This window comes from Amborella trichopoda, chromosome 11, assembly GCF_054954075.1.
Source record: "Amborella trichopoda isolate Santa Cruz 75 chromosome 11, AtrichopodaSantaCruz75HAP2 v2.0, whole genome shotgun sequence".
Classification (NCBI taxonomy): domain Eukaryota; kingdom Viridiplantae; phylum Streptophyta; class Magnoliopsida; order Amborellales; family Amborellaceae; genus Amborella; species Amborella trichopoda.
In genome coordinates, this window is record NC_142346.1 from 6,110,024 (window position 1) to 6,137,501 (window position 27,478).

General features: G+C 37.5%; 1 protein-coding gene across 7 annotated transcripts; it reads left to right on the forward strand.

The window, feature by feature from the left end:
• LOC18444313 (uncharacterized) lies at positions 1 to 27,110 on the forward strand. 7 transcript variants are annotated; one of them, XR_002282655.2, is made up of 4 exons: positions 1 to 276; positions 13,423 to 14,344; positions 25,706 to 25,856; positions 26,671 to 27,110. XR_002282655.2 is itself a non-coding variant. In XM_006854488.4 (3 exons), exon 2 carries the CDS (start codon positions 13,434 to 13,436, stop codon positions 14,322 to 14,324), a length of 891 nt encoding a protein of 296 aa, XP_006854550.1. In that variant the 5' UTR covers positions 1 to 276; positions 13,423 to 13,433; the 3' UTR covers positions 14,325 to 14,344; positions 26,671 to 27,110. The 7 variants fall into 7 exon arrangements, 3 of the variants coding, with proteins under 3 accessions (XP_006854550.1, XP_088707677.1, XP_020529374.1); XR_016044112.1 differs by having other exon boundaries at positions 128 to 214; XM_006854488.4 differs by lacking the exon at positions 25,706 to 25,856.
• The last annotated feature ends 368 nt before the right edge of the window (positions 27,111 to 27,478 follow it).

A 27,478-nucleotide genomic window follows, 5' to 3' on the forward strand; every position in this document is an offset into this window, starting at 1 on the left:
ATACATACAGTGTACGCATGTTTAGTATGCATCACTCGTGCAGACCCGAAAAAACATTCCGTTTGAATTTGGTGCGAGGGGCTGAAACCAAATAAAAGGGCCCCCCTCACAAAACCCTCGATACTCTCCATCAGTGCCCTATCTGCCTCACGAAGCCTCTCTCGCCATTCTCTCTCACCCTCGTCTCTCACAGACCACATTCTCAAGCCTCATAGTAAGCACCTCATCTTCTTCAAGCGAGCTTCTATTTTGCAAGCTTTCATCTTCTTCAACAAGGTAAGGCTTGTGTTCTTTTATTTTTTTTACTGGTTTTTCTTCGTCATAGTGTAAAGATTCTTCACCAAACAAGGTAGGGTTTCCCTTAGAACCCTCTTACAAGGTACCTCATCTTCTTCAACAAGGGTATGGGATTTATTATTGTGATTTTTCTGGTTTTTCCCTCTAGATGGTGCTGGTTTGTTTAATTACCAATACAAACATTTTTTTTTATGCGATTTCCCCATGGAGATTTGTTACTTTTTTTTTTGTGTTTGGCTTATTTTATGGAGTATAGGAGCGCAATTTGCTATGTAGAAAAATGTGGGTATGGGTTTCCTTTTGTTGTATTTTTATTTTTATATTTCTTACTGGTTTTTTGTGTTGTATAGAAGCACAATTTGCGCTGTATAGTACCCATGTGAAAGCCTTTTTAGTGAGAGAGAGAGAGACAGAGAGACAGTGTGAGAGCGACTCCCATGGCTTCTGCAATTTATGGAACAAAAGCTCATTCCAAGTCCGCCATTTTTTTGAAGCTCGAAGCTATCTTTTCTTCGCCATAGCCTTTGTTCTAAAAGCATGCAAGTCAATTTCATGTCCTTTTGGTTATGAATTTTATACCTTAAAACTTTGACTTTGAAATTTTAGTGCAGTCAATCGTTTTCAGCAATATCAGTGAGATCCTCATTTCGTATAGAGCAAATTGTCATAAACTAATTAGTTTATAGTCTTTCTATTTTTGAGGGATTTCTGATAATTATAGCCTTGATTTATTTTTTTTATTTGAGGGATTTCAAAAAATTTATTAATTTTGAAGTTTGAAAATTTGATGAGTTTTGATGCGAAGGCCCCAGCAGAGAGTTTAAAATGCTCTCAATATTTGAAGTTTGAAAATTTGATGAGTTTAAAATGCTCTCTTCTCTTTGATAAAATTTAATTATTACGTTAAATTTCACTTTCAATATTTTCTTTTGATTGATATCATGTTCTCCAATAGAAAAAGTAATGAAATTGCATTTCAGATTAAGTTCACACTCTTCCCTGTTATTTGTGACTGATTGCTTAGACATTATATTTGTTATGGGTATCTATGATTAGTGTTGGGAGAATGTTCCATGCAGCTATCGTTTGGTCGCGCTGATTATGCCTTTGATAACAGCTGTTAGATATATGTTTAGACATTGTAGGTTCCATTTTGAATATTGTTAATAGCTTGCACTAGGAGGAAGTATATCTTTCATCCAGTATGTTCCACTTCATCCTTATTGTTCCTGGGGAAGGTGTTAGGGCCCCATCCTATGTAGGTTACTTTGGTAATATTTGAAAAGGGATGCTGAACTTTGTTTATATCTTTCATCGTTAGGGCTTCATCCTATGTACGTTACTTTTGTAATATTTGAAAAGGGATGCTGAGCTTTTTTTTTTGATAATGAGGGATGCTAACTTAGTTGGCATGATTCTTGTTAATAATAATGGTTGCCATCTGTGGTTTAAAAAACGGATCGGTGCCTCGGATCGGGCATCCCAAAAACCCATCTAGATCGGTGAATCGGCACTTCAGTGCGGGAATCGTTAGAATCGGTCAAAGTCGTCCTTAAAATAAATTCAAAAAAATTATTAAAAATCATTATAAATGTTGTTTTTGAGGAATCCAATAAGAAACGAGGGTACTACATTAATAATTTGTATTTTTTTGCGTCAACATGTAAATATTGAGATGTTCTTTCCCTGTATGAAGATTCTCATCAAACATTTATTAAAACCTAACTAAATACAATACTATCAAAGATAGGCAAAACCTTGATGGGGCTTTAGTGGCACACGAGTGCCTACATTTCAGGCACTTGTCCAAGAAGGCAGGTCTCATTTTCAAAATTGATTGGGAAAAAGCGTATGACCACATTGATTGGTTATTGCTGGAAGAGACAATGGCAAGAATGGGATTTGGGGACCTCTGGAGAAAGTGGATGAGAGGCTACTTTTCTCATCCCCACTTCTCGGTCCTTCTTAACGGAACACCTAAAGGGTTCTTTCCTTCCTTGAGGGGGCTTCGCCAAGGGGACCCTTTGTCCCCATTTCTCTTTGCCATAGCTGCAGAAGTCTTTAGTCACTCAATCGCGTGAATGTACCAGGAAGGCCTCCTCACTGCCTTTAAATGCAGTCCACAAGGCCCAAAGGTGTCTCATCTGCAATACGCAGATGACACTTTGGCGTTCTTAGATGCCTCCCCAGAAGAAATTGAAATTCTGAGGCTTTTTCTCAAATGCTTCGAGACAGCTACATGCTTCAAGGTCAATATGGATAAATCAAAGATGATGGGGGTGGGACTTACAAACGACAAAATCAGGGCACTCATCCCAAATTGGGAATGTAAAGTGGAGGATTTCCCCACCACATACTTGGGTATACCATTGGGATTGAGAAAGCCTAAAAAGAGACAATGGTCCCAAGTCATAGACAAAGTGGACAGGTGTCTGACAGGTTGGAAAGGGAGATACCTCTCCCTGGCTGGCCTCACTACGCCGGTCAAAGCAACACTTGCTAATGCTCCGGTGTACTTAATGTCTATCTTCCACTTGCCAGCCTCGGTGGCCAACCTTCTAGAGCAGTTAATGAGGAATTTCCTCTGGTCTGGACAGGCCGAAAAAGCCAGACATCACCTTATCTCTTGGGACAAAGTCCGACTACCCAAGTCTCAAGGAGGGCTAGGGATCAGGGACCTAAGAAAACACAACCTGGCTCTACTAGGGAAATGATGGTGGCGCTTAGCCACCCAGACTAATTCCCTCTGGGCTCAGGTTATGCACAACAAATACAAGATCCCGGAACAAACTTGGGTGCCTGAAAGGATTTTCTCGAGTAGGGCCTCACGAGGATGGAAGTCCTTTGCCTCCTCTTTCTCACTGTTCAAACAAACCATCCGATTTCATCCTAGAGAAGGTACAAGAGTGCGCTTTTGGTCTGACCTCTAGATAGGACACTTCTCTAAGGGACCTCTTCCCATCCCTCTATCATCTTACCTTTAACAAAGACTCTACCGTAGCAGAAGAAATGGTCCTGTCAAGAGGCCGAAGAGTTTGGAACCCCTCTTTCAGAAGAAACCTCACTGAAGAGGAAACTAGACTCTTCCTCTCACTTTCGGCAGCTTGCACCCCTACTTCCTAACTCCACTTGGGAGGGACTCTCAAGTCTGGACCCTTACTCCATTTGGTACCTTCTCAGTGGCCTCATTCTATAAAGGACTCATTCAACCCCCCACCTTCCCACTTAATCCTATTTCTGTCCTTTCCAAGGTCTGGTCCACTATAGCTCCTCCAAAAGTACAAACTTTCAATTGGATTACTTGTTCTCGATGGGCTCTCACAGTTGACCAGCTTCAAAAGAAAGGGATTCCGGTGCCCAACAGATGTGTAGTGTGCATGAGTGAGGAGGAATCGAATCCACACCTTTTCATTTACTGTAGTCTCGCTTATGACCTGTGGAGCCAAGTACTATAGTTGCTCCGCCTTTAATGGGTCACTCCACCCTCGGTCAAGGTGCTTATCTCATCCTACTACGCCTGTCATTGGCTGAAGGCTGGTAGAGCATTGTGTAAGGCTGCCATTGCAGCTACCATTTGGGTCATTTGGTTAGAAAGGAATGCAAGGGTCTTCCAAGGTCACAAAAGCGTAGTTTCGGTGCTCGTCCACAAGGTTACGACCCTAGTAACTTTCTAGGCATCTAACCGCATGGCCTTCTCGAGGATTTCTGTTGACGCCTTTCTCAGCCAATGGGAAAATATCCTATATCTCCAGCCACAGAAGCTTCAAAGACCCAACAACTGGCTGCCGACTCCAGAAGGCGCCATTAAGCTTAATTTCGATGGTTGTTCATTGGGGAACCCTGGCCTTGCTGGCGTTGGAGGTGTTTTTCGAGACCATCATCGCAATATTCTCTTCACGTATTCCAAACACTTGGGCCATGAAGACTCTCAGTACACTGAAGCCATGGCTCTTCTCATGGGTCTTAAAAGCTTTAACCATTCATGGGGCTCACAATTGCGGTGGAAGGAGACGCCCAAAATATCATCTCTTGGGCAGCAGGCACTTCACCACATCCACGATACCTCTCCTCGATTTTTGATGAGATTGCTAACATATGCAGGGATATGAATGTCTTATAGAAGCATATTTGGCGGACATCCAACGAGTTCTCCGATCTTCTTGCAAAAGACGGAGCTAGGGCCCATGCTGAAGACCCCTCCTGGTCATTCTCCTTTTTTGCTCTGGACCACAGAGGGAGTTTAGGCGTTTAGTTGCACATATTTACAGATCTTGTAATCGGGCAAATCTATAAGCCTCAATTTTTTTGTAACTCACAAGTACATCTTTGTGTAATTTGGCAGGTTTAAAGGCCATTTTTTGTACAGGGTCTCTTGACCTATTTTTTGATCGAGTGACCCGACTTGTTGGTACTCTTGGACCCCTCTTTTGTACTCTAACACCATACATCAATACAAATGTTAACTTTCTCTAAAAAAAAATACAATATTAGACAATGAAATTAGAATTATTGGTTTGTATTTTATTATTTTATCATCATTTTACTATACAAATCAGAATAAATTTGAAATTTGTCTTATAATATCATCTAATTTAAAAATCTAATTTACAACTATAACAAAAAATAATACATTGCATAATTTATAATGTAAATAAATTAATAAATAAAATATAAGATTTGATTATCATTCTAATTAGTATAATTATTAATTATAATATTATAATAAACATGATTCAAAAAACAAGTGTATGACCTCACAAATAAACTAGTATATAATAATTAGTGTTGATAGAAATATAGAATTTTAGTAACATAAATTTGCAATCACATTTTAATAAAATTAAAAAAATAAATAGAGAAATTCATCTTTGCAATGTGGGATAATTGATAAAGCAACTTGAAATAAATTCTATAGTGGTATGAGCTAGTGTTATTTTTCTCTCTTAAAATATCCCATAAACTAGTATTTTTTTTTAATGTTCAATAAACCAGTATTAGTATTATTTTTTGTTTTTTTTAATATCCTATGAGCTAGTATTATTTTTTTTCATCCCAATTATCTAATAGCCTAATGCTATTAGTCTTTTTGTTTTGGATAAGTAAATTTTAATTTTTTTGGTGAGGGATAGGGGTGTTGGGCCCTATCTACCAATTATTATTTTTAATAATTTTCCTCTTTAAATTAATATTCTTAAATTTATGTTAAAGGCCACCATGTTAAAAGAAATTAATATAATTGTGCCATCTACTTCTTGGTAAAAAAAATAAAAAATCTAACAAATAGCAAACAAATATTGATATGAGAGAGAGAGAAAATAGGAAACAGGTATTGATATATGAGAGAGAGAGAAAATAGCAAACAAGTATTGATATATGAGAGAAAGAGAGAAAAGAGCTAACGCTTGACAAGGTGAATGGGACGAAATGTCCCACATTGAACATCAAGAATACCTTTGACATGTATAAAAGCCTCTTCATTAACACTCTCATTTGCACCCCTGGAAAGGGGCAAGGTATGTTGGCATGTAGGATAAAGAAGCCCTTGTTGGATAGGGGCATGTGGCCCAAGGAGGGCATATAGGACAAGAAGCACTTGTACGTCACATCACAGTTGCCCCAATTTTTAAAGAAATTACAAAATTGCCCTCCCGACTTAAAAAAATTACAAAAATGCCCTCCCAACTTTGAAAAAAAAAAGTGTGATGGTCGGATTTCGTTTTATGGCTGGATCCGAAACGGTCTAATCGATACCCAATCCGGGTTGCCATTGTCGTTGGACGCCTGGAAACCTTTCTTTCTTTTCAATGCTTCTGTAGTCATGGCTTACACCTTATATCATGCCCCACTGTTATTATTTTTAATAAAGTGAACTAAACTTATGATCTAAATTATCCATTTTTTAAGCATAATATAGCTTGAATGTTTTTAAAAAATCACCTTAATTGGATGGATGTCGATATCAAATCATCTATGTTGCAATAGAACGGTTAAACTTAGGTATTAATCCAGACATAAGAAACTAAGTACACATGAATCCCAGACATGCGAAACAAACATGGGAAATACACTATTAGAAAATTCTTGCACAGTTAGCTGTTTACATATGAAAATTGTTTTACATATGCAAACTGTTACCCATGAACCGAACGAGCCCTAAATATATGTTTTCCCGCAAAATAAAAACTAAATCGGATCTAATGTGGATGGCGCATGAACAAACGTAGCCTTGTCTCTCTGGTTTGCGTCTCCCTCACCTTTTGCTTCTGACCTACACCCTCACTTGCCCACGAATCTCTCTGCAAACCCAACACCCCCCAAATCTCTTTCTCTCTCTCTCTCTCATCTGTTGCCCTCTAGTCCGAACCCAAAACTACTTTATCTCTCATCAAGTACAAGCACCCTTCCTTCTTCCTTTGCTCCTCTCTCCATCTCACCGGAAAACTACTTGCTCTCCATCTCTCTCAAACAAAATTTAGGGTTTTTGATATTTGCATTTCACTACCCTATATAGGGCTTCAGAAGAGGGCAACAAAAGTGTACCTGAGAGCCAACTAGGTAAGAGTTTCTTTTTTCTTGGAACGGCAAAGGCAGCAAATTTGTTTTTCTGAGTTTTTTGCTATTTTTTTTTTTTTTTTTTGAATTTTTGGTGTCTGAAATGAAAGGAGGGACCTTCTTTTTGTATGTTTAGTCCGATTCTTCTTTTTATCTCTGATGCTTTGGGTTTTTCAGTGTTACTGATTGCTTTAACCACTTCAAGCCTTTACTAATATCCTATTCGCTTGATTTATGACAAATTGGATGAATTTATAACTTGTACATGTGTAATTTGTGAGATAAAAATTGATCATGATGTTACTGATTTCGTATCAGCAGCTTAAACAGAGAAATCAGCTGCAAAAGTTTATTTTCAGATTGTTTGTCCATATGATTTTGTTCACGATCTGACTTGAGATGATTCTTTAATCCTTTGGGAGTTAATTTTGAACAATTAGGAATAAGATATGATGAAGATATTGATTGAGCAAAGATTGCATATGCTGTTGTTTTTGTTGCAGCGTGAAAGCCATGAAATCTTTGTTAATGAAATTCGATTGGAAAATTCAGATGAGTGTTTGATGATTCTTTTGGTCTAATTATATAACCTTTCATGATGATATAGTGATATTAAGAACTTGAGATGTATAGGCAATCTGAGTGGCAGTTTTTTTTGTTGTGAGATCAATAACAATTAAGAACGTACGAAATAATACCTTCTCTGCATGTGAGTTGATTTTTTTATTTTGGCACTTATGGGATGAAAGAAATATTTGGATAACATTGTATCGTGCCCAGTGTTTTAAAAATCTCCGATTCGATCTAGAATGGGCGATCTGGATCGGGTATCGGTTAGACCGTTTTGGATCCAGCCATAAAACGGGATACGATCGTCACACTTTTTTTTTCAAAGTTGGGAGGGCATTTTTGTAATTTTTTTAAGTCAAGAGGGCAAATTTGTAATTTCTTTAAAAATTGTTTCAAAGTTGGGGGGACATTTTGGTAATTTTTTTAAGTCAGGAAAGCAATTTTGTAATTTCTTTAAAAATTGGGACTGTGATGTGACGTACAAGTGCTTCTTGTCCTATATGCCCTGCTTGGGCCACATGCCCCTATCCCACAAGGGCTTCTTTGTCCTACATGCCAACATGCCTTGCCCCTTTCTTGGCATGCACATGAGAGTGTTAATGAAGAGGCTTTTCTAAATGTCAAAGGTATTCTACATGTTCGATGTGGGACATTTCGTCCCATTCACCTTGTCAAGCGTTAGCTCTTTTCTCTCTCTCATATATCAATACCTGTTTGCTATTTGTTAGATTTTTTTTTTTACCAAGAAATAGATGGCATAATTATATGAATTTCTTTTATAACATGGTGGCCTTTAACAGAAATTTAGAAATATTAATTTAAAGATGAGGAAAATTATTAAAATTAATAATTGTTAAATAGGGCCCACCACCCCTATCCCTCACCAAAAAAAATTAAATTTACTTATCCAAAAAAAAAAAAGACTAATAGTTTTAGGTTATTAGCTAAATTGGGATTAAAAAAATTAGTACTAGCTCATAGGATATTAAAAAAATTTATTGAACATTAAAAAAAAAAATTAGTTTGTGGGATATTTTAAGGGAGAAAAATAACACTTGCTCATTCCACTTTAGAATTTATTTCAAGTTGCTTTATCAATTATCCCACATTGCAAAGATGAATTTCTTTATTTACTTTTTTAGCTTTATTAAAATATGATTGCAAATTTATGTTACCGATCTCTATATTTCTATCAACACTAATTATTGTACATTAGATTTATTTATTTGTGAGGGTCATACCCTTGTTTTTTGAATCATGTTTATTATAATATTATAATTAATAATTATACTAATTATAATGATATTAATTTATTTGCATTATAAATTATGCAATGTATTGTTTTTGTTACAGTTGTAAATTATATTTTTTAAATTAGATGATATTATAAGACAAATTTTAAATTTATTCTCATTTGTATAGTAAAATGATGATAAAATAATAAAATACAAACCAATAATTCTAATTTCAATGTATAATATTGTATGTAGTTAGGTTTTAATAAATGTTTGATGAGAATATTCATACAGGGAAAGAACATCTCAATATTCACATATTGATTCAAAAAAGTAAAAATTATTAATGTGATACCCTGATTTCTTATTGGATTCTTAAAAAACAACATTTATAATGATTTTTAATAATATTTTTTTAAATTTTTTTGAGGCCTAATTCGGCCGATTCGGCTAATTCCCGAACCGAAACGTCGATTCACCGATCCGGATGGCTTTTTGGGGTGCCTGTTCCCGGGCACCGATCCGTTTTTTAAATCACTGATTGTGCCTATACACTAAAATCTACTTGTCCAAGTTAAAAAAAGGAAAAACATTACAATGAAAACAAAACAACTGAAAGAAATTAACCAAAAAGTAAAAAAAAATAAATTACATTAAGATGTTATGATAAACTGTGAGCAATTTACCCTAATAAATAATTTTGAGGATAATTACAGGTAAAATTAATGTTAATACTTTATTTGAGAAATGTTTCTTCCAAATGATCCAACCGTTAGAAATGTATCTTCGAGGTTTCTTCCATAGGATATCCAAACAACATAGATCTATTTTGTTTAAAGATTTTCCTAAGAAATATATTTTACAGGAAACAGATGTTTCAAACAATCGTTTTCAAGCATCAAAATGAAATAGATTAGATCCAGGATTGATCAAGTTCCACTTGAAGAGGAAAGTCAGAATGCGGCAATTTTATTTCTCGTAATTATTTGGAACCTACGCAATATTTCTCATTATATTGTATTGCATGAGATACAAACCTTTGAATGCTCTCTTTGTCAGAAAATTGGACCTTTGGAGCTCTAATAAGATATTTTAATTTGAGGAATTCAGTAAAGTTTTATTGATGAATTTTCTTTGAAGTACAAAGTTGCAGTATTTTTGAAGTCCGAGGTTGTTCTTGTGACTTATGCATGAGTTCAATGTTTTAAAAAATGGTCCGCCTGGCTCCTAGGCGCCCCGTCTAGTCGGCCTGGACCAAAAATTCGCACGCTTAGACTCAGGCGGCCCTACATGGGTGGATGTACTTGGGCGGGCAACTAGGGCCGTGAGGTCTTTTTCGTTGTTTTTTTTAAGTCTCCCAAAAGGGCAAAGGGGGTTATCTTGACCCCCAAGGTTGTATAAAAACGTTATGGGGTCTATTTTTAACCCTCGAAGTGAAAAAAAAAAAACCCTCAATATATGACAACCCCCAAAGTGAAAAAACCTACAGGACGCCTGAGGTTCTGGGCCCCCGTCTAGGCGCTGGGCTCCAGGCAAGCTGCCTCGGGGCCGCCTAGCGTTTTTTGAAACCTTGCATGAATTTCTTTGCTATAGACATTTTGAATCGTGGATACTTTTTGGAGATGTTTTGATTTTTGGAATTTGTTTGAATGGATGGATATTTTTGGAGATGTTTTGATTTGAGAACTTGCTGAATGGAAGGAATTTTGTTTGGAAATAAGCAAGGCTGTTTCATTTGTTTTTAGAGATATTAGGTTTTCGAGTTTTGATTTGATATATTCATTGCATTTAATACGAAGGAGAAAGCATTGCCATTTCTTGGCTCTAATTTGCAAGTGAAAGTTGCTGAGAAACCCAAAGAGCTAAGCTTTCAAAAAAAAAAAAAAGAGGAAAAAAAAGAATCGAAAGAGCTGACCAAGTTAATCTAAAATGGATTTACAATAATTAAATTGCCTAAGATAACAATATATCTTTTAGTAAAGGGCAAGATTTGAATGAGGCGCATTCCTTATACTATAGAAGTAAGGTGCACCTCTAAAATTTTCTTAAGAGATTTAGTTTTGGTGTCAAAAACCTTATGATAGCTTGAAAATCTATTTTTATCTTAAAAATGGTATAGATCGATTTGATCTATAAACGCTTAAAAATCTTGTAAGTAGATGGTCTAAATAACTTGTTACAAGATGCACTAATTTTAGGACTTGAAATTCTTTTTCTTTTTCATATCCATACATCTTGAGGTCAAGATGATCGATGGGGGAATTCTCCAGCGTCATAACACTCTCTTGTAGCAGATTTCTAAGGTGCAAATAGTGTATAGTTGCAATCTTGATTTATAAACACTTGAAAATCTTGTAAGTAGACGGTCCAAATAAGTTGTTATAAGATACACTAATTTTAAGACTTGAAATTATTTTTCTTTTTCATATCCATACATCTTGAGGTCAAGATGATCGATGGGGGGATTCTCCAGCGTTATAACACTCTCTTGTAGCAGATTTCTAAGGTGCACTTTACTTCAATAGTGTATAGTTGCAATCTTATATAAACGTTTCCCCTTAGTATATAATGGTCACGAACCACATGCCGTGGACATACTGTTCCTAAGTCTTACATGAGTAGCACATTCCCCATTTGGAGACTAGGCTTGCTCCTCTCTGTGTTTTCCCCAACCTCTCCCTCTCTCTCTCAAATTGCATTTAGGATGTCTCTAGTCTGAGTAGCAAGGATTAACATTTGGCCTCTCTGTCTCTTTCTAAAATCCCCGCCTCAACTTCAGGAGTTTGACAATCTCCTCACTTTATGAACCAGAGCCAAGACGAGGTAGGTGCTCCTTGCTTTTGCTTTCTCTTCTATCTATTCTGTATATACTATATACATACAAACTCAAATGGATCTTTCTCACATGCTACTAAACAATATTCATAAGTTGTCTACTTATTGAGAATTTCTCCCTTTTAACTCCTTTTGTTTTTCAGTATGATAGTTGATGTTTTTATTTGACCTTTTGTGTAATATGTTACTGTTTTTGGTCTGGAAAATAGGTAAGTGAATAGTAGTGCCTGTGAAATTAGAGTGTTTTATTGCTTGCGACGGGGGTTCTTTTATATCTTCATAACAAGAAGTGAAGTAAATTGAATCAATTTTTTTGACCTTGCCAACAAACTAGGGTTTGTTTTTTCTCACCCCTTTCATATTGAGAAAAGAACTTAAATTGGAATGAATTTCTCAGTCTAGCGTTTGTTTTTTCTCACCCCTTTCACCTGCGAAACTTTGGTTTTGTATCTCTGCAAATTACACTGAGAATGCCTGCAAAACTAGGCTTCCCCTAACCCTTCATATCAAGAAATGAATTATCACTTGGAATATTTTTCTTGACTTTGGCTTATAATTTTCCCTTTTCTGCCTGGAAAACTTGGGGTTTTTTGTTTTTTTTTTTGTTTCTCTAAATCTTTGCAAATTTATAAACAAGTTAACTGACATTGCTTGCAAAATTGGGTTTCTTATATCATGCAAATTTTTTATAAACAACTTTTGAAATTCATTAACAAGTCAACTGATATTGCTTGCATATCAATTTTCCAAATAAATAAACTATATGTAAAACTGCCTATAAGTTTATCTTAGATAACTTTAGGATGGGCACTGTCAAGCAATAGATAATTCATTATTAGGATTAATGTTATTGAAATAGTGAAATTGATAACGAGTATTTCCAAACCAATATTACATGGATATCGGCACAAGTGTTAGTATCTAGTATGTATTGGAGTGTCTTGAATGTGAGGTAAAAAAGCTAGTACTTGTTCGATACGTCCATACAATAAATATCTTTATGAATTATATTATTTAATTATAGGCATTAATCACATCAGTTGTGAGTGTCATTTTGGTAGGTTGTACCGCTTCTAATGCGTATGTACGAGGTTCCAATCCCATGGTATGATTTACACAATGTTTTTTTTAAGATATATTTATATTTGTAAGCTTTTTCATGTACTTGTGATTTGTGAATGAGTGGTTGGGGGAGTATAGGTGCAGCATGATCAAGGTTCAAGCCGCGCGAGCATCTAACTTCTTTTTACATCTTGCATTTATTTATTTTTGTTAAAGTGGTTGACCTCGAATGGAACCTTGGACTTCACAATGTGAGATAAAATTGTTTGCGCTATCACATGGGCACCATGACTTATGCGCTATAAATAGGACGGTACTTAAACAAAATGTTAATACGTTCTCAAAATGTGATGACATCAGCAGACATATTCAATTAAGTGTCCTCCACGTGTCTGTGTGTTGACACATGTTTAAGTGTCGACACACGACACCAAATGGGAGGGGAAGTGTCCAGGTAACACTATCCGAAACAAGCCCTTAAGTCTGTTAGATGGTGTTGATTAGTGTTTGGGTTTTATGAGATAGGATGTTTGTGTAAAAATGCTAGCACTTCGATTTCCTACACTTCCTATTAACTTCCCAGCTTGTCCGATGCCGACAAAGGACTGTCATGGTATGTCATACCCTGCTTAAAGTCCATAGATTGTTTTTGGCAGAGTTTTAGCATAGGAATGAGACATCCAACTTCTTGCGTTGTTTTCATGGGACTGTTAAGGGGGTGATAGAAAAATGTAGGATAGCCATAGTGCCAAAATAATAATAATAAAAAACTGGGTTTCATGTCAATATAAGGAATAATACTTGAAAGGACTTGATAAACTAGGGTTTCCCTTTTTAGCTGATAAGCTATGGTTTCCTTTTCCCTCTTCAGCTAAAGAAAAGATGGCTCGAAATGAGGAAAAGGCTCAGTCAATGCTCAATCGATTCCTCGCATTCAAGAACGAAGAGAAGAAGAAACCAAAAGAGCGTCGCCCTTACCTAGCCTCCGAGTGTCGAGACCTTGCTGAAGCTGACAAATGGAGGCAGCAGATAATTCGAGAAATCGGTCGCAAAGTCATGGAAATTCAAAACCCTGGATTGGGAGAACATAGATTAAGAGACCTCAATGATGAAATCAACAAATTGATCAGAGAGAAAGGCCATTGGGAACACAGAATCGTTGAGCTTGGTGGCCCCAATTATGCAAGAACAGGTGCTAAAATGACTGATTTGGAAGGAAACATTGTTGATGTTCCAAACCCTAGTGGTAGAGGCGCTGGTTATCGTTATTTTGGAGCTGCAAAGCATTTGCCTGGTGTTAAAGAGTTGTTTGAGAAACCACCTGAAACTAAGAAGAGGAGGTCTAGATATGAAATTTTTAAGAGAATTGACGCTAGTTATTATGGGTATCGAGACGACGAAGATGGGATTCTTGAGAAGCTTGAGAAACCAGCTGAAGAGGAGATGAGGATGAATGCATTGAAAGAATGGGAGAGCATTGAAGCAGTGAAGAGAGAGGCAAGGAGGTCGGTTAAGAGTGGGGAAGTTGTTAATGTGATACCCATTTTGTTTGAAGAGGAGGAGGAGATTGTTGAGGAGGAGAGGAAGGCTAGAGAGAAAGAGAGGAGTAAGGAGCAAAAGGAGTTTATTGTTCATGTGCCTCTTCCTGATGAAAAGGAGATTGAGAGGATGGTTTTGGAGAAGAAGAAGATGGAGCTTTTGAGCAAGTACACGAGTGAGGGGCTTTTGGAGGAACAGATTGAAGCAAAGGCCATGCTTAATGTTAAGCAATAAATGTTGCTTTCTTTTGGGAGGTAAGAGATACAAATGCACATTTTGTGAAAATATTTTTTGATTAACTTTACATGTGAAATATTCAGTAACTGTTTGTCACTTGTTCAAAGAAACCATTATTTTCATAAGTAATTTGAAGAAAAACAAAACCTATTATCGTGTTTTGGCATCAGATGTTCGTGAAAGTCCGTTTCTCATTCATTTTTTACTATGCATAACGTTAGTTTATTTCTTCTCTTTTTAGGAAAAGGAAATCATTTCTTTTTGGACTCTTATGTAGGTATCATGCTTCATTTCTCTTTTGATCACTATATTTCTTCGGCATAAATCCATCTTTTGCTCTAATTTGAGTTTTTTTTCCCCCTTTTTGTGACTTGAAAATGAATTGGAAAACAATGTTCGAGCTTTAGAACAAAATATAGAGCTGTGCCATGGAAGCACTATTTGAGCTTCTTTTAGATGTTCACTTGTAATGTGACATTTTGAATCCGTAGATATGGTTTGGTACAATGGAGAAACTCCATTTTAGTGAAATGAAATGCTTTGGCCTTTTGGTCATTTGATGTAAGATCCCAAACTCTTTTTGAATAATTAATAGCATGTGAATACTTGGGTAAAATTGAAACTAAAAACATCTTCAAAAAATTACGTCCTCAAACACATTTAACCACGTAATTATCCACCTATTTACCTTGCAAATGAAACTAGATGTGTGCTTATGACAAAGAAAACTAAGATCCAGTTAAGAATCATCTACAGAAATAATTATAAATCACTTTTTCAAATATAGCGGAAAACTAATAACGTGAAAAAAGGACCAAACAAAAGAAAACTTATACATAGTTAGCGAGCCAATTTTTTTGAGGGAATGTTAATGTGCCGTTTTTCTCGTAGTTAATGTGAACAAACCATATCATAATGGGGAAGTGCTTGCGGATTTTAGTCAACTTGCATTCAGAAAAAGAGTGGGCTTTTGCAGATTTCATATACTTCCACTAGGATTCTACAACACAAAAATCTAGTGTCAATCTTCAAGAAGGTAGACAGGACTTTTCATATACATATGTCAATTAAGTCAGAGATGGAAGGGAGTTCTAGAAACAAAAAACCTTCAAAATTACCTGTGGAAATCAGTGCTTATGACAAAGGAAAAAATAGGCTATGTTCCTGAAATCTTTGATGCATAAGATTTGATGAAATGCAGTTATTTTAAAATTTGTGGCTATTATTGCAACCAACAAATATTTTGGTCTGTTCGCAATTTACTTGTATTGATTTTCAACTATGAGTTAACGCAACCTTCAACCTCATTCTCTCAAAAAAAAAAAATGCAACCTTCAACCCCGCATTCAAACATTCGAATGGGACATTATCCACCCCATACCTACAATCGTAATTGAAGTCTATTAATGAAGCTATTTCAACCTCATTGACACTTACATGAACTTGGAAGGACTTTTGTAGATTCCAAGGGGAACAATAGATGGTCATTGTGGAAAGTCATTCGATTTGTCTGGTTAATGGGGTCAATTAGGAAACCTTTTAGAATGGATATCTTCCCTCCAAGACTGAAATATAATACTCTCGTACTGACAGTGTCATTGTTTCAACCTTGGGGCGTTTCAAGTGCTGAATGTGAATGACTTCCTTGTTGCAAAGGACCTAGACCTCATGGATGGTGTGTTGATTGTCCAATCTTTTACAGAGGTAGCAATTGGTGTGACAATGTCAAAGCAAGCATAGAAAATTGGTGTAGTTACGGACATGGCACATGTGATTGAGAACACTTCATTTTTTCTGGAATATTGCAAGAATGCTCTCGGTCTTGTGACTCCTGACTCACAGTCCAATGTTGTTCTTAACTTCTATTGTTAAAATGTAGACAATTTTGGATCTTCTACAATGAAATACTATGATATATATATATATTTTTTAACATGTTGACTTTATATACTATGATATGTTTTGAACATTGAAATAAGGGTGGTTCTTTTTGTTTTTTCTTTTTTTTTCCAGAAGTAATGAACTTTAAAATAACTGGATGATGGTTTCATTTGTTGACTCATCGTCTCTTTGAAAGGGCAAAACTAGTGTCTTGTTTGCTAGTTTGGAGTCAGCGTGAACGGCCCCCTTGTTAATGGAGAGCTTTTTGTGTAGTTCTTTTTTTATAGTAGTAAGGAGGATTTTCCCTATTATGGGAAGCGTATAGATATAAGTTGTCCTTTCCTTTATCGGTAAATATGGAGAGCCCATTCTTAGTCTTGGTCGTAGATACTAGGATTGTGTGGACTAGTCCATTGTCCCGATCCAGGATCATGGTCCTATGATGCCAAACAAGGATAGCCAATGAATGCAGTTCTTAATTTCAGGGAGCTTGCTCAAATATTTAAGATCTCATTCAATAGGGATCTTGATCCAAATCCCTTAGGGAACAAGCTCTATCATGATGAAAAATAAGATCCTTTAGGATCATGATCGGAGGTTCCCAAAGTATGGGAATATGGTCTTAATAATGTTAGATTTGATATTATTGATTAAAATATCTAATATCCATGGTTCAGAAAACAGGGTTTCTGTTATGTTAGATATGGTATTCGTGAAGTTGGGATCCTTGTTCAAGAGATGTCAGGGAATGCACAAAGACATTGATATGTGTATATAGTGGTGGCCGGTGTTTGGAAATTGTTTCCTCCATGGAAACCTCATTGCTGGACTCATCATAATTGTCACCGAGGACAGGTTCCTTGGAAACATATCTTTACTTGGATCCTCAAAATCCTACTTCATTCTGCTTGTGCCTAGGACCGTGAGACTATTCAGAGTCAAAAGAATTAGCTATGACAAAAGGAAAGAGACAAGAAGATGAAGTTGATTACAAAAGAACAATTTTCTCTACAACTTAAAGCTTAATGCAACAATGCGTCGGTTTTCTTTCTCTCCCCTGTTATTTGCTTCATTTCTTATCATTTGTCAATGTGCAGATGATTCCTGAGTGCTTGTCTAGCATGGCTTGATATTAGAACAAGAGAAAGCCTCATGCTTAAAAGCTTGGGGTACAGAAAATCACTATTCATTGAGTGACCTCCAAGCTCTGTATTCTTAAAGAACTGGTTGGAATGTCATCGTTGAAGTAGTTTCCGCCAAGATGGAGGTGACAGAGTGTTTTGAGCAAAGTCGGCTTGGGAGGAAGAGGGCCCGAGAAATTGTTGTTGTAGGCGTCAAGAACCTTGAGCTCATGCAACTCCAAAAAGTTCACCAGAAAGTCACTAGAGAAACAGTTGTTGGAGATGTTCAGGTAACAGAGAGAAGTGAGGTCTTCTTAAAAAAAAGAGAGAAGTGAGGTTCCCAATTTTGGGTGGGAGTGTTTTTGGTGAGATTGCTGTCAAAAAAGGGTGAGATTGATGAGTTTGTTGACGAGACCAATGTCACTAAGGTGGCAGCCATAGAGAGGGAGGAAGGAAACATTGAGGGAAACCACTCGGGCATCTTCATTATAGGTGAGGTCACTCTATGTACAAATTGCATGTACCTCAAGCCTTTAAACATGAAATTTTTTTGGTTCTAATATAAAACCTTGCTTGAGCTTGACAAGCACTTGGGAATCATCTGCATATTGACAGATGATAAGAAATGAAGCAAAGAAAATGAGAAAAAAAATCGATGCATTGTTGCTTTTGCCAAGCCATGCTAACAGTAGAGAGGAGTGTGGCATCAAAACAAGAGGGAAATGGTGAACAAATATCTGGAAGGGGGAAACAGTGAGGAAGAGTAAGAATATTGAATGCTATTCCTAATGTTTTCTTTTTAAATGGATGCATTTCATAATAAACAATTCACAGTAAAATATGAAGAATTTTAAGTGGGGAACAGAAGTAGAGAAGACAAGTGGGCTTTCTGAGTGTCAACTTTTGAAAACTCTCTTGACTTATCGGACTCATGAAGGAGTCGGTCTGAGTAGCCTAGAGGGAACTCATCTACTTGAATTTTTTTTTTAAATTGTTAAAAATCTTTAATATATATATATATATATATATATACACACACACATAGGTACATGGAAAAGTGATCATTTTTATATTTATGATATGAAGATGATAGATATATTATTTAGGATAGATATGTATTTTCAATGGACACGGTACAATATGGACTGCCCACAACATTTCTAGAGAGCACGTACTTGGTTGGAGATGGGGGGACTATAAATTTATCATTGTATTTATTACTAAAATCATATAACATATCATAATCGGCTTGAGGTTTCAGAGTCTTGCACTTGTTGGGTTGGTGATAACCAAATCACCATGCCTATATTTTCTTCTAAAGATTAAGGGTCGTCGTCATCATCATCATAGCCTTTTCCCAATTGACTACCTCTCTCTCTCTCTCTCTCCCTCTCTCTCTCTCTCTCCCTCCTCTATGCTCAATCCTATGAGGTCCCAGCAATTGATCTCTATGGGTCTTGGTAACTTTCCAAGTCAGACTAAATGATGTAGCTACGATTTGGAAGACCCTGAGCTTCACCTGCTGAAGCCCAGATCCTTACCTTACTTGGTACTGTTTGTTGTGGAAAAGGCTTTGCTAGCAAATTTTGGTACCGAGATGCTCAGGAGGAATACAACCCTGTATTCCTCCTGTATATTTACTTCTTTTTCTGTTATATTTGTAAAGTTTTTGGAGGGCCATTTTCTTTTCTTCTTTTCTTGACCTTTCCTCTCTCTCTCTCTCTCTCTCTCTCTCTCTCTCGTATCACTCTTTCCCCACACTTTTCTCCTCTCCCCTTTGTCTTTTTTGATGGCTGTATACCGAGCACTTGTGGGCTGCCATTTTTTGATATATACAGAGCACCCAACTTGTGGGATGCCATTTTTGGATACTTATGTAAATCTTATATATATATATATATATATATATATATATATATATATATATATATATATATATATATATATATATATATATATATATATATATATAAGTTAACGTTTCTCAAAAAAAATAAGGAAAAAGTTTATATAAGGTTGCAACCTTATATGTAGAACTACGGATGCATCTCAAAAAACCATCGGAAAAGGGAGTTATAATGTTGAAAAAATCTTTGATTGATCATCTCGACATCGAGATGTATGATCATGAAAAATAAAAATATTTTAAGTCTAAAAAATAGTGCATTTTACAACATATTATCTACACCGTCCATTTTCAAGATTTTCATTTGTTTATAGATTTGCTTGATTTTAACCATTTTTGAAATTTAAAATTTTATAATTAGATATAAAATAGATTTTGAGATAATCCTAAGAACATTTTACATCAAAATTATATACCATGATAAAATTTGAAGGTGCACCGTACCTCTACAGCTATGGATGCATCTGTATGCTAATTGCACCCAAAAAATAATAGGGGCTTTCTTGGGAAGCAAGAAAGTGATCTTTATATGAGAGTCATGGAAGACATAATACTTATCCTTTTGAGGGTAACCCCTTTGGGATTCATGGGAAGGGATTTTCAAGAAGGAGATGGGTCTCTAGAAGAGAGAGAGAGCCTCCTAAAGAGACGATATTCCCATGGGATTTTGGGTTGGTTTTGTTTCTACTTCTAGAGAGAGAAAGTCTCTCGGGTTTCTTTCAAGGTGCTCTTTCTGGTAGCGGTATAGCGGTGGGAAAGATGCGGGTGATCGATGCTCGGTTGAGATAGCAGGTTTAAAAGGGATGGTCGGTGAGGTTTTTACCGATGTTTAGAGAGATGTATTATCTCTTGTAACCCAAAATGGGAATCTTCATTGTGATAGGGGATTTCTACTTGCCAAGATTGTGGACATAGCCCTGGGGGGTGAACCATATATATCGTGTGTCATGGTGTGGTTTTGTTTTTGCTTTATTTCTTCTTATTTATGATTGTATTCATCTATATTGCATTTGGCCAACTATGTACACGATCTTGGGTGGGATCCCAATATTTGAGATTTTTGGTTCTACGAGTGAGGGGTTCCTGAGGACTCACAATTGGTATCAGAGCACAACGTGTGTGTACGGGGCTAAGGCTTACATGAAGAAAAAGATGAATAGCAAAGCTTGACAGATATAAGGTTTGAGTGGAGAAATTTGAAGGCAAAGTGTTTGTAAAAATTCTGCAATAGAGGCAACTGAGAAGAAATTAATTCAATGAAGATCGACAAGGCAATTATGGTGATTTTTCTATCAAGAAAGAGATTGTTGCATTTGGTGATAGCCAAATCACCATACCTATATTTCTTGTAAAGATTAAGGTTGTTATAGTTTAAAAAAGGGGCTTTCTTGAGACCAAGGAAGTGGTGAGACCGGGGGGGTTACAAAGGAGAGATTAGACTAAGGAAGTGGTGAGACTGGGGGGGTTACAAAGGAGAGATTAGACCAAGGATAAGAGGGCGGGGGGAGCGGTAGGTAAAATGAAGAGTTTGAACTCTGCAAATGTGAACCAGGTGAGGGGTAAACGAGAAGTGAGGGGCTAGCAAGGAAGAGATCAGGGCTGGGTCACAAGGAGAGGGGTTCGTGGAGTGCACTGCCACGATGCCAAAAGGGAATTGAGATCTGTCCAAATCAGATAAGGAAGGGGTTGGCGCCTTGAGAGGCTGAGGGGGAACCATCGAGGTGGCGAAGTGCAGAGGTAAGAAGGTCAGGGAAGAGGAGGGTGCAGAAGACGAAGGAATAGACGGGGGTAGTAGAGCCAGCGGGTTCAAGGGGGAGGCTGTGGGGGAACTACCGAGGTGGCAAAGTGCAGAGGTAAGAATGTCAGGGAAGAGGAGGGTGCAGAAGACGAAGGAACAGACGGGGGTAGTAGAGCCAGAGGGTTCAAGGGGTAAAAGGAGAACAAAAAGGGTTTGGATCCAAGGGGATGGGCTCCTGGCTAGGATTCTCAACAAGGGAGAGGGTTGTAGGGTGGGAGGGAGTTCTGTAGAGAGGTAGAGGAGGGTGCCAAAGGGAGAGGGAGGAGAGGCAGGAGAGGGTGGGTCAACTGAAGAGTCTCTAGGGGTGGAGTGGGAAAGAGAGGGTGGTGGGGTTAGAAGAGAGGGGGCCAAATGAGGCGTCTGAAGCGGCTTTCAAGTGATCATGGTCTCGAGACTCGAGATGAGGCCAGGTGTCGCCAAAGGGGTTGAGGGTGGAGGGCAGTGTCTCTTCGGTTGACGACCAGGAAGGGATGGTGGTAGGAGGAATCAACGGATGAGAAGACAGGGGCGGCGAAGGGTTGGGTGAGGTCGACGTGTGGGATGAAGAGGGCGGGGAGAGGTTAGGTGAGCGCGACAGGTGAGATGATGAGGGCGGCGCATGGTGAAAGGTGTCAGCCGGGCAAGGCAAGAGGCTGGAGGAAGTGGGGGCAATGTAAACAAGTGTCGAGCGAGCAAGAGGGGTGCTTGGAATCTGAGCCAAACAAGATAAGTCCTCAGATGAGAGGGACCAGCTGCCCGAGAGAGTAATAGACGACGGGTCGGGCCCAATCAAGTAGCTTGACGAATGAAGCATCGGAGAAGGTTCGCGGCCTACTATCACTTCTTTGCTGGGGCGGTGAGTTAGGTCTGGAAGTGGCGGGAGAGGACCGGTAGAAATGCCGCCATCAGGGTACGGGCTTGGCAGGGAGGGTACACCTACAGACTGCAGGGCTGGCTAGATGACATAGAACATCTTACTAGGCCGACGTGTTTGACTGCCACGTGGTCTCCAAAGGCCTGGAGCCGTTGTGAAGTTGTCGGCGGTGCCTCTTGGGGTGGTGACGTTTCCTCGAAACAGTGATTCAGGATGGGGAGGAGGAGCCCTTGGGTGGGGGAGGGTCTGTTGGGTTGAAGAAGTTGGCAGAGGGTGGAGAGGCCACCGACCACGAGAGTGAGATCGGGAAGAAAAGGTCATCAACTTCTAACCAGATGCAAGGTGGGATGAAGGTAGTGTCTAGGACCTCCAAGAGAAGACGAATGGAACCGAAAGGAAGCACTTTGATGGATTTCCAGGGGATTGAGATCAGATCAGCACAAGCTTCTGCCACTCTTCTGAACGTGGATGGAGACCACGCATGTAGGGGAATGTGGCCCGTCGTGAGCTAAACTCTCTGCTTTTAGTAAGACCCTTCTTTTGCGGACCATGCTTGAAGTTTGAAGGTGGCCTCTTTGAAAATAGATGAGGGGGTTCTTGTAGGACATAGAGAGCGTGTTCGTGTGAGGGGAAGGAAAAGAGGATGTCGTTACTAGAGAGGCGGCGGCAAGTAAGGTTTGGCTCCACCCAGAGCCGTTTAGCCCATCTTTCAATTCCCCTGACATCGTCTCGTATAGGTTGGAAACTTCCCAATAGGGAAGCAAGAAGTTTGGAATTGAGCGGAGCAAACTCCTCTGTAGGGGTGGAGACGATGAAGGGGCGAAACAGGGAAAAAGCGCATGGGGGAAGGACACCCACCTGAGGAGGGAGGTGAGGCATTGGGAACAGGGGGTGCCTTAGCTGAGGTGACCACCTGTGAGAAAAAGGCCTGCAGAGCCGGATTAGCCCTCAGGACAGATGGCTTGGGTCCCCGAGCAGGAAGAGGGTGGGGGGGGGGGGGGGGGGGGGGGAGGGGGAGGCAGATGTTGAGAACGCGAGGATTTAGTTTTGGGATAAAGATCGCAGATTGTGTTCCAGCTAAGAGGAGGAGGCAGACGACGACGCCTACTCCTCTTCATCTTCTCCTTGAATTTTTTACTAGAAGTGCTTATATAAAAATGAATTTTGTTTTAGAGAATTTTCACTTGAGAAATTATAAATCAGTGAAATGCTTTGTTTCAAATAATTAGATATTTTATTATCTTTTCCTTCAAATGATGATAATTAATAAATTTTACCTTATGTATGTATATAAATATATATTTTTAAACAAATATTAGGAAATGCTATAAATGTAAATTGACTAAATTAGATATCATTTTTTATTTTATTATGTAATGGTTTGATGGGGCTGCAGTCCCATCAAAACATGTAAACTCTCACCTCATAATTCATCAAAAATTGCAATTCAAGCATTGGAAAGTGTATATTGCAACAAATTAGGACTTCAAATTCTAAAAACATTGTGTACATATCAAATTCTTAAAAAAGTGTATATTGCAACAATTCATCTAGACTGTCCATTTTGCCCTAAAAATAAGTGTTTACAGATCTGCTAGATCTATAGCATTTTTTGTGTTTCAAATTTTATTGTTGGTGTCGGAAATTGATTTTAGCGCATCATGGAGATTTTTGATGACGGAAGTGCTTTCCGGATGAGGATTCGAGGTGCAGCTTTATTTTGTTTTCATAAAGCCTAGGCCTTATAGAAACTTCGTCCATTATTTTTATTAGATACTCAATGACTCAATTGTCTTTTTCTTTAAAGATGTTGGTCATTTTGTAAAAAATCGGAAGTAATTATTGTTGCTTGTACCACGTCATGTGGCAATAAATGCTATACTCTTTTGGTTGTTTAAATTTATATAGCATGCTCATATGGGAGCATACTAATACTATTATTTCTGTCACAATTGATAATTATTTTTTAGATTTAATATTTAGATATTTATTTTTAATCACAAATGAATACTTCTAGTTTTGTTTTTTTTTGAAAATTATATATCTATTTTTCAATCGAAATAGAATATACCCGAGGGAACACAAATAATTTTATGTGAATTTACTATGTAATTGATACAATGTTTTACCATATACATCATCCCAACTATATACATAATAAATATCAATGTTTATACGAACCAACCTCCTAAGATGGACACTTTTTCCCAAACCTGCTCGTAGTTTATAATAGAAGATATCGCATTTGGCCAACTACATACACGATCTTGATTGGGATCCTGGTATTTGGGATTCCCTAATTCACAACAAGTGAGGGGTCCCCCGAGAACCCTACAGAACCAAGTGAAGTTTTGGGTAACCATGCAGAAGAGAGTCAAGAAGCTGTTACTTTTTGTATACTGAAACATCTTAAAACTTTGAGAAGGTTGTGGATGTGCTGCTGGTGCACTTTTGCTCTCAGCGTAAGCCAAAAGAGAGGAGCTCTCCCTCTCAAAATGATCTATGCAGCACATACTAGAATTTATGTGTTAGTCATCTTTTGTTTTTACTACATTTAAGTATCACATTTTGTTGTGTATGTATGTCAGTCATCACCACACAATAATGTCAATCCAATTTGTGTGATTTAATGAGGACCTTGGTTTTTTATTGCTCTCCATACCGATTGGAAATCTCTTTTTGTGCGAGAGAGTGAATGACAAGGTTTCCTTGTGTGCAGAGGATGAAAGAAAAGTTCGACTTCTGTGGACTTCCTAAATTATTTATCTTCATAAAAGCTATGATTGTGATCATTTCATTTTTGTTTATTTTATTACAATTTTTATTGATTTAAAAAATAATGATGATTATACTTTGTCGATTCGAAAAATAATTTATTGTACATAATAGAGTCCAAGTAAATAAGATTTTCTTGCATACAGAGGAATAAGATAAATTGTTCTTTTTGGGTTTGTTAAGTTTTATTTTTAAGTAAAAAAGTAAAGAAAATGACACCTTTTCAATTTTTCTCACATGGTAAGATATCGGTGTTTGAACGTAAGATATTTTTACTTTCGAACACCGACATCTTACTATGTGAGATATTTGTATATTCAAACATTCTTATTGAGGCCTTGTGAGATAGTAGTATTTTTTAATATCTCTATTTTACATGATAATTAGGGTATGTTTGATGACCCCTGAATATCTGGATATCGAAATATATTTGAGATTCAATTTTTTTATATATCAACATGCTAAAAAATGGTCTTGATAGCGCCAATCCACGGCACAAGTTTTGGATAAGACTTTTATATCAATGTCCTCAAAAAAACAAGTTGGACCTGAATTTAGGCAATATGGAGCAATGCTAAGTTTTCTCCGTCTCGCAATCTTGGAGGATTTGGTTTAGAGAGAGAGAGAGATGACTAGCAGGAGGAAGAAATGAAACCACTTTTAGAGAGACAGAGATGAGTGGCAGGTGGAGAGGGAAGAAATGAAACCACTTCCAAAAGAGTAAAAAGTCAAGGATTCGATTAATCTGTTAAAGAGCTATGTGATCCACTGTTTTCATCCTATTCGACTTTAGTCATCTCTACTTTCCTTGGAACGATTCTCCTCCTTTTCCCACCCCAAAACCTCACAAAAACCCTCACAAGCTATTAGTTTTTCCCTAAATCGTCATTAACGAGGGATAGGCTACCTATTCTAGGGTAACTGAACTGATTGCTGGAGAATCACCAGTTCCTATTAGAGATTAGGCCACCTAGAGTCGGGGCATTTTAATACAAAGGAAGGTGATACTTCCCTGATTTTCCCGTTCTGTTCTCGGATTTTCAGGAGCTCTGGATCAAAGAATGGGTAGCCTAAAAAAATCCCAGGCTAATGATGATGACAGAGTAGTAATGGCCAAGTCCCCTCACCCCAAGCCCTCCTCCACTAAGTACTAAACCTGGTGCTTATGCTGCTCTTGCCTCCATGAATTATGCAGGTTAGTTCTCTCTCTTTCTCTTTGTGTGTGTGTGTGTGTGGCCCAACTTTTTAGTTTTATGCTCATGTGAAGTGTGATGGTGCCTCTGCAACGTCTTTGTATCATTTGGTCTCTAAGCGATTTTTTATTTGTATGCTGATCTGTGATGTTTTGTGTTGGTTTTACAATTTGGATTGCTTCCTTTTGTGGGGTTGATAGGGACTGAATAGGGGTATGCTTGTGGGTTATGCATACTTGGAATGGTCAGTCAATTTATTTGTTTATTTTGTCAGTAATCTTTGCTGAAGCTGGTTATTGTTTTCACTTGAATTTCTTAACTGGTTTTTGTTTCAATTTTTCTATCTATGGATGTAGATGTATATCCTGTGTCTGGTTTGAACCTTGGACTCATCCCTCAGTGTGCAATATAATAGTCTTCACTTCACACATCTCAATCTCTAGGGGGTTTGGTCTCTTGGCTTTGTGGCTGTGGAGTAACAGCTCAAAATATGTGTTCATAGGTTCAAGTGCTATATGGTACCCTATGTGCACTAGGCAGGAAATAATGAACAAATGATGCCCAGGAGAAAGAGTCATGCTTTAAAGTTAATGTTTGATGAGTCCCAGTTTTACTGTGGGTCTATTTGACCTTTTCCATGACATCTATTTCTATTTTTTCGTTCTTTTAAAACTATTTTGGTCTATGCATTTCTTTTATTGATGATTTTGGGGGCTTAAGGCTGTACAAAATTGAGTACTATCTATGTTGTTCATCCTCATGATTTTTTGGCCATTAGCGTAAGATGCTGAGTGAACCATGCTTCTATATTTACAGATTTTTGGGTCAATTTTTGGATAATTGATGACTAAGATGACATGATCACCTCGTGAGCGATAAAAATGCTTCTCAAACCATATCAGATTCTGGCTATTCAAATAGAAGGAAACATTTTCATGTACAGGCCTGAGCACTGCAAATGGCAATTCGTCATTGATTCCCCTCTAGTTTTCCCTACATTATCTGGGGATCTTGAAGTTCAAAGCCAGATCCTTTGAAAAGGCTGAAAATGATTGCAGAGAGGAAATTAAAGAATATGTAGGGATTCTTGAAATTGTAAGAGGCAATGATTTTAATAAATGTAAAGCAAAAAACATGTGGTGATGGTTCATCTTTGACTAAACTCTTCCTTGTAATTACATTTCTTTGGTGCTACTTTGTAACTTAGGGTATTTCGCACACGTAAATTACCAACTAAAAAATGTGGATTGAAATAAGCTTGTTCGTAATGGTATTGTTTTGCATTTACTTGCTAGATTAATCTTTTGCACGCATCAGGAAGAAACGTTTTTGACGTAGTTGAAATTATTAATGAAATGAGAATTTAAACTTGGTAATTGTGAAAATCAAAGGTGTCGAACGTCTCATCTCCTTGGGCTCCAATGAAATCTGTGATCTATTCTCCACATTTGCTCATTTTATTGAATGCATATAGGTGTACAAAAATTGTGTTTGCTATTGAAAGCCTATGAGTTCTCTTTAACGTTGATTATCGCAAATGTTTAGTGTGTTTTCTATTGAAAGCCTATGAGTTCTCTCTCTCTAATCTTAAATAATGCAAGTGTTTCAAATTTATAAACATTTT